The 7,839-nt window shown below is 43.2% G+C and overlaps 1 protein-coding gene across 1 annotated transcript; it reads left to right on the top strand.

Annotated features, from left to right (window-relative positions):
* Positions 1–496: 496 nt before the first annotated feature.
* cep72 (centrosomal protein 72) lies at positions 497–7,477 on the top strand. Its single transcript, XM_062539521.1, has 13 exons — positions 497–585; positions 879–1,006; positions 1,140–1,332; positions 1,464–1,578; positions 1,768–1,940; positions 2,530–2,594; positions 2,697–2,739; positions 3,164–3,397; positions 4,530–4,690; positions 4,971–5,067; positions 5,249–5,427; positions 6,069–6,195; positions 6,941–7,477. The coding sequence occupies exons 1-13, from the start codon at positions 513–515 to the stop codon at positions 6,946–6,948; spliced, it is 1,596 nt and encodes a 531-aa protein (XP_062395505.1). The 5' UTR covers positions 497–512; the 3' UTR covers positions 6,949–7,477.
* The last annotated feature ends 362 nt before the right edge of the window (positions 7,478–7,839 follow it).

The following is a 7,839-nucleotide window of genomic DNA, read 5'->3' as shown; positions in this document are numbered from 1 at the left end:
AGTCATATGACGAGCTCAGCTTGCATGGTCTTAAAGCTAGACAAGTAACCTCCGCTGTGGCTTGCGGAGCAAAGCGACCTAAGGTTAAAGTCCAGTTTTGCACACAGGCACAAGCACAATTAAAATAATACTGGCCTATTTTTAGACAGTGAAATTGAATTCTGCCTTGCATTGCATTGCATTAATTGCATTCGGATTAGAGGACAACTGACAGTGCATTTCTCACACAACCCCTAAACTGAAAGCAAAAAAATGATAGAAGCCAGACTATATGAGCCTATATTGATGTCAAATCACATATTTGCCTATGTATTCAGCAGATCTGCTCATTGTCGTCAGTCTAATTTAGTAAAATATTTCATTTAGATCTAGCCTGTTTTAGATTGGGGCTAGAATGCAATGGAAAAAGCTCTTGTATTTCACTACATAGTTGTTGCCACTAGATGGCACCGACGGCAATAAATATAAGGAAATGCGCATGCTTTCCTGATGCTTTCGTCTTGTTTCAAAACATGGCGGCAAAGGATTTGACAGTTACAGAGGAATGGATTCGTGAGAAACTACAATTACACCATAAACTTTTAGGTAATACAAGTTAAGTTAATGCTATTTGAGTTGGCAAGGCTTTCGGACAGTCCACAAAACCTATGGGGAAACACCTCCATACAACATTTGCAACTAAGTGTGTAGCTAATCTATGCTAGAAAACCATCCTAGCTAGCTAGCCCACCAAAGATGTTACCTTGTTGCCAAGTGCTGCCTGGAGCAGCAATAATAGTAACTTTAGCTGAGTTACAAATACATGGTTGTAGCAGCTCATGGCGTAAATTGTTACATTAAAGTTTAACAATGAAACCTTTTTTTGTTGTCCGTTCTAGCTGATGTCCGAACTCTGTGCCTGCCCGGTAACATCGAGGGGAAAATAAGCCATTTAGGAATATCGCTGAAGAATTTCGTGCGGTTGAAGACATTAGACCTGTCCTACAATGCACTTGTCTCGGTGTCAGTGAGTATCAGTTCAACTTTTGTGTATTATTTTCTCAAATTATAACTAGTTAGGCCTAGTTGATGTAAGTGGTTGGATTGTAATTGCCATGTCTTTTAGGGAACTTTTGAGTGTTTATTTTTTCATCCAACAGGGTCTTGAGCACCTGAAACTGTTGGAAAGGCTGAATTTGTACTTTAACAAGATATCAGCCTTTCAAGAGGTAATTACCCTGTCCAAACTGAAGAGCCTGAGAGAGCTGGACCTGAGACTCAACCCTGTGGTCAAGAAGCACCCAGAGTACCGCCTGCATTTGGTGCATGCACTATGCCAACTGCGGAATCTTGGTAGGCTACCACTGTTTTGATGCACAGAGACCGGCCTAATGCACATAGCATACCACCCCCCCCCACACACACACACACACACACACACACTTAAAGTTCTATTTTGATTCCCATTATGCATGATGATTTAGATGACTGCCCAGTAAGAGATCGAGAGCGCAAAGCTGCCATCATGCATTTCACCTCCGATGTGGAGCTCGAGCCCAAGCAGAAAACCAGCTGTCTCAACAGCCTCTCAGACCAAAGGTACCGTCCTTAAAAACATTGTACATATTCAATTTAATTGAAATCAATAGACTTTATTGTCATATGGGGCATGAGAATTGTCTTCGGTCTCACCAATAAAATCCATAAAACCGTGTTCACTGAGACACAGTGTTGATGTACTCTATTGTATGAATATTGTATATATATATCTAGTGTTGTGGCTTGCAGGAGCAGTGATCTGAGAATGGCAGCATTTTACAGGCAGAACAAAAGTCTGGCTCTGCCGGATGGCAATGAGGAGGCTGCAGTGAACCACATCAACCGCAGGAACCACAGGAACCGGGCTCAGACGAGTCCTCCGCCAGACGCCCAGACAGAACCGCAGTCTCGTCTGGCACAGGGTAAGAGGGAACAGACAGGCGCAGTCTCGTCTGGCACAGGGTAAGAGGGAACTGCCAGACTGTGTCTTTCAAGCTCAGCTAAGCAGTTCCTCAGAGCAAGAGGATTTACTCTAACCATTCAGTCCTTGGGTCAAGGACGCAAAATGTAGCATACCGGTACCATCTGGGTGGGAAAATTCTAGTTGTGTTTTTTTTTTTATACCTACACATCCCTAGTTTATATTTTGATATGATAGACTTCTGAGATTGGTAGCTTTTTAGTGGGATCACCTAATGGAATATACCACCCCCTAAAATAAATGGCATTTTAGACACCTGGTGCATATCCTGGTTTAACCTATGGTGTGGAAACCTGCCTGGAATCATGCCTCTAGTGCAGTAGAATAAAGTGCAGACTCCCCAGACTAATGTTTGATCTTAAAAGATTGAGCTTAGTATGGTGATAGCGTGCGTGATGGTGTTCAGTTATAGTGTTTTTATAAGGATTATGCCAATTTGTTACATACTGTATGTTTGTTACAGATGCTAGGTTGATCAAATTGATGTTTGTGTTAAGGCCATATCCATTGTGCTCATGTTCTCAATGCAGAAATACCTGATGAAGTCATATACTTGGTCAATGATTACGATTCTGACTCCTTCCCTCAAACACAGGTAATTTGTTTTTGGGTATTGTACATAAGATTTGTGACTGGTGGCATTTGGAATTAAGTGATAATCCCTTACTTACTACTACTAAACTTATGTTCATTACAGGACTGTGTAAAGCCAGCCTTCAGACATGCACAGAGCACTGATGGTAACTATTCTCTCTTCCTTACCACCACTAGGTGGAGACAGTCAATTAGATTTTTTTTTTTTAGATCTAGCAAATTCTCTGATCACAAGAAACACATTTAGCCCTTTATGCACAATGGTTCTACACTGTGTTCTATTTAAGACATTGCTTTCCTTGGTTATAAACGAATCAAGGCAATTTTGAAGGAGTTACACCGCACTCACAATAACAAAGGTGCTAGACAAACAAAAACGGAGAATCTTCAAAATAAACTGTCTGCACACTTCAGTCCATATTCAAGTTTTTAATAGGCAGCCTAGCTTTCAGTCAAACGACCATCCCCATTACAAACAAATCAACAGATTGTTTTCTAATACATTAACAATGTTGTGTGGTTTACTTGCAGAAAGCTAACCCTGTTTATGTGTGTCACATATTTAACCAGCCTCTCGTGTCCAGCCAAGCATTCAGCCATGCAGAAAAGGGTCTCTGACCAATGGTGGACCTCCAGGGCTGGCCAGTAACAGACCCAGAGTGACTTTTGCAGACGGCTACGTCCAGGGATCCCACAGCTTGCACCCAGCGCCGGCCACCCATGGGACCAAGCCCGCACAGCTCAGGATCCCAGCTACAGCAGTGTTCACACCGGACCCCAGAACCACCGCGTCTCCTAGAAAGGGTGTGACTGCTTAGATGTCTTCTGAAACATGGTTTCACATCTGTAATGCAGCGGACTCTCATTAGTGTTTGCCCACAAGCCTAGCAAATTACACTGATGACCAGTGACCAGTGCATTCACATTGACATCAATGCATTGTGGACATTGTATTGTAACAAAACCAATTATCGCCCCTTTCGTTTGAAAATTCTGAAACAACAATGTTTTTTGATACCTCAAAATAATATTTGATAAATGAACCTTACAGTTTCAGTAGCCATAGGTGTGTAGATTTGACCAAAATCTGGTTTGGTTCTTACTGGGGCTTTTACCTCCTGAAATATCTGATTTTGTTTACCATGCTCAGAGTTTAGTGCTGGCCTGGTGGTTCGCCTATTTTCACCCTTTCACACGGCAGATCAACGGTTAGACTGAGAATTCTAGTCGCAAATCAAAATTATACTGAAGCTCTGAATGGTTTTGTACCAACCTTACAACATTGTTTAAAGCTCTTCGAGTCACGGTAAAATGCCATTTTGTTACATAGCTAATTTAGACACTTATGATGTGGGCGCTTGCGTTTCTTCACGAATCCGCCGTCTTAGTTTGTATAGAAATTAATATTAAGTGACGCATACATGTAAGAGGGCAATAACACGGTGGATAACAGGTGTTGTAGTGCTGCCGCGATTAATCGACATAATCGAACTAATCGATTATGAAAATTAGTCGATGCCATTTTTTTTTGTCGACTAATCGTTTTGCTATTGACCCCCTATTTATTTTTGGTCTCCCGTCTCTAACGGCTGTAATGTTATTCATTCTGTTATTAACTCTACAAAAGTAGGCTGATATTGATATGAGCATATCTATATCTATGGCTATATGTCATGTTTTGGCCCTTCAGTTGAGTTAAAAATAAAATGGACACAACAAAATAACGAAAACTTGATTTTTTTAAAGAAAAATAGTCGTTTAGATTAGTCGACTAATCGAAAAATTAGTCGAAAGATTAATCGTTAGAAAATTAGTCGTTAGTGGCAGCACTAAGGTGTTGTTCAGCTAGAAATCTGAATTATTTTGGAGATGTTCACATATAGAACACAGTCACATTTGAGAGTCAATATTACTTCCTCTCTCTCTGGCTATGTAGGAGATGGTCAGCTGGCTTCCACACAGCATGCATCCCCACCCAGTCCGGCGGGGCAGAGCGGTCTGGACGTTGGCGACCTCTCTCTCCAGGCACGCCGCGTGTCCAGCAGGAGGGCAGAGGACGGGGGCTGCCCTGAGCAAGAGGCCGCCGGACCACAGAGGGTCAGTCCGAGGACACCGACCGGCTTAGGCTGGATGAATCGCCCGCAGACGGGAAACACCGCAAACTTCTCATGGGCACCGTGTTTATGAACGCTGTCCTGTGTTTTTGTTTAATATGTCCAAGTTGGCCATGACGGTGTACCTCCCTGGTCCAAGTCCACAGTGTTTGCTAAGAAAATGCTAAGAGTGGGTGTGTTGTTTTGCCAGAGGATCAGAGATCTGCTGATGTAAGGTACTGGCATCTTGTTTGAAACCTCCTCCTCCTCCTCCTTTTGTTCAGGGCAGCTACAGGAAGCCCCTTGACCTGCTGCTCAGCATGGTGCGCGAGCACTGGACCACTGGCAATAGTGACCCACAACACTACAAGACATTCTTCAGTGAGTGCTCACCATTTCACTTGTCTATCAGTATCAGATCACCATACTTCAAGTGTTTCATTCAGGTTTATAGGGGCATGTGGTTCCTCTCAAGCCATATGATTGTGGGGAGCTAAGAGCCCTCCAGCCTGCTCACACTTCCCTAAACAGAGAGTCCTGTTGTGTCCTATGTGGTGGTCAGCGCGGGCCGTGCAGGTGGTGTCCCTGATGGAGCGGGAGCTGGCGGGCCGGGAGAGCGAGGCGCAGACCCTCAGAGAGGAGGTGCAGGCCCTTAATGCCCAGGCTGGGGCTCGGGAGGAAAGGCACAGATGTGAGGTTCAGGAGCTCTCCACCCAGCTAGAGAGAGCACACAACTCCGTCGTAAGTTGAGAGAAAAAATGTCTCCTCTTAATGTGTACAGTTATATTGGGCCCTGCATGAAATGTGATTTCTGGGGATCTTTGTCCACCTTGAAACCCCAAAGCCTTAAAAAAAAAAAAAAACTGTTCTCGTCAAAGTTTATTTTGTTACATCATCTTCTAATGCTGGCCTAATATTTCTGACCTGGCCCTTTTTCACATTCCATGTTCTCCAAATATGCAGGTCCTAGTTAGCTTTACACAACATTGCTGAAAGAATATCAGCAGTGTGTTGGATATGTAGAATAGAGTAGCTCAAGCATATATGGGCCTTTACTAAAAGGCCAGTGTTTAGTTAGTCTAGTTCTAGATTAATCATAATACACTGACTATCTCCTCATCAATTCATCAAGTATGTTTGTCCAGTCAGGTTAAATAGAGTAATTGCTATTTTGCACACTATCCATCCAACACTGTGTGAAGCCGTGTAAGAACAAAGAGAACAAATTCTCCATGACCAAGGCACTCCAAGTTTAAAATGTCTTTAATACAAAATAGACATGTCCAACAAGGACCTAAAAATGCCCATGCGTAGCGGCTAGGGTCTTCATCAGTGCAAGCCATTTTGTTGTGTATTTCCCATGTTGTGTCCTACTGCCACAGGAGAGCCTTGATGAGCAGCTGAGGAGCGTGTTGGAGGAGAACGTGTGTCTGCAGAAGCAGCTCATAAGCCTCGAGCAGAGCATCTTATCATCCAGAATTAACAAATTAACCAGCGCCAGCGATAACGGTGAGCGTGTCCAGAGACATGGACTGTTGAACTAACTGTCAAAATGACCCCAGTGTCCGCAGGAGCTTGAGCGTTGCAGACCAGGCGTTTTTGCTGTAGTCCTCCTGAACTAATTGATTGGAGGGTTACTAAACATTAGTTTCTCAGATGCATGTAGTACGGTCACAGTGCTTTCTCCCTGTGTAGAATATTCATTTAGAATATTGTTCAGTCCAAGATTAGACATAATCCATGTCTGAGAAAGTGGCCGTAGGCTGTGTGTGAGTGTTCGCGTGTGCGTGTGCGTGTGCGTGTGCGTGTGTGGATGGTGAGCAGTAGAGCTACCTTCTCTCAGGAGGCACAGAGGGGGGTACTGGTGGAGATGCTGCAGGGAAGGCAGCCATCAGCAGGGGACCAGAGAGTCTCAGCCTCAGATTTCGTTGAGGTTGCTGTAATTTGCATTGTAGTAAAAGTGCAGTAAGTAGCTTTTCTTGTCAGCAAACGACTTGATTCTTGACTGTACATGCTGGATATGCAGGCACTTTTCTGTTTAAAATAATTTCAGGTGAAATGACTGGGTTGTTTCAAATGTGAGGTATATAAAGCACCTGAAATAAAGAATCAAGATCGATAGACATGACAGAGAAACACATGCATATTCAAGCAGTTGTGCATACAAGCCACATAGACATCTACAATACATACTGTAAATGTTGTGACCTACAGCTCTATAGTCCTCATTACTGAATGCTTCTCATTGTCTTAGGTTGCTGACAGCCTCTCCTGTGCATCTGTGAGAGGGCTGAAGTCATCCTCCGGCCTGACGGCCTGCAGAGACCCACATTGTGACCTTTAACCCCATAAGTGCCTTTATGTTGTGAATCTGAATGTGCTTGGAGATCGCATGCTCATAAACTGGATTGCATGTGGCCTATGGGAATAAGGACTGGTGAGTTATGAACTTGTCTTCTGTTGTTAATGCTGTGAGTCATTTAAGTTCCTCATGGACAACTGTAGTGCAATGGAATATTTATTGGTATTTATTTTTTATGAGAGGTGGTTATGTAATGGATGAACTTTTGTAGCTTTCCTTTATTTTATTTTTATTGTTTTGCTTTTTTTTTTAATTGATTTTATTGGATGAGACCACCACCAGCCTGGCATGGCTTTGCCGCAGGTGTTGGGTTGGGGAGGTCTCCTCGTTAAGCTGTGTCATTGTGTTATAAGCACATATGAACTGCACACTTAAATGGATGTTAACACTTAACCCAGTGGGGTACTTTGAATACACAAGTAATACTTTCCCCTGTCTCACTGTCTGATTGATTTTACTTACTGTGCTTTCCAAAAACCTTGGGACTAAAATAGTATCTCGGAGTTCATTTGAATTAATTTTTTTGTAATGTTACTGGCACCATTCAACTGTTCCCCTTCATATTCCAAATGGCGACTGGAGAATTTTCTGAGTTGGAACAAAAGGCATGTGTGATTTCATGGCCGTGTCCCAGGCTCTGTTGTGCCAGTGTATTCCCATGACCCCTCTCTGTCCTCTAGTACACCGCTGAATGACCTAATCACTAACACCCTCATCTACCAGGGTCAAAGAGTGCAACACACACACACACACACACACACACACACACACACACACACACTTTATCCAGT

This window comes from Sardina pilchardus, chromosome 6 (genome assembly GCF_963854185.1).
Source record: "Sardina pilchardus chromosome 6, fSarPil1.1, whole genome shotgun sequence".
In the NCBI taxonomy this organism is placed as follows: domain Eukaryota; kingdom Metazoa; phylum Chordata; class Actinopteri; order Clupeiformes; family Clupeidae; genus Sardina; species Sardina pilchardus.
This window is presented reverse-complemented; position numbering and strand designations above follow the sequence as displayed.

Bases quoted from the DNA above. Each gene is read 5' to 3' on its own strand.
- cep72 (XM_062539521.1), top strand. From the start codon at position 513: ATGGCGGCAAAGGATTTGACAGTTACAGAGGAATGGATTCGTGAGAAA. The intron at 586-878 runs GTAATACAAGTT...TGTCCGTTCTAG, and splicing joins ATTACACCATAAACTTTTAG to CTGATGTCCGAACTCTGTGC. The intron at 1,333-1,463 runs GTAGGCTACCAC...ATGATGATTTAG, and splicing joins ATGCCAACTGCGGAATCTTG to ATGACTGCCCAGTAAGAGAT.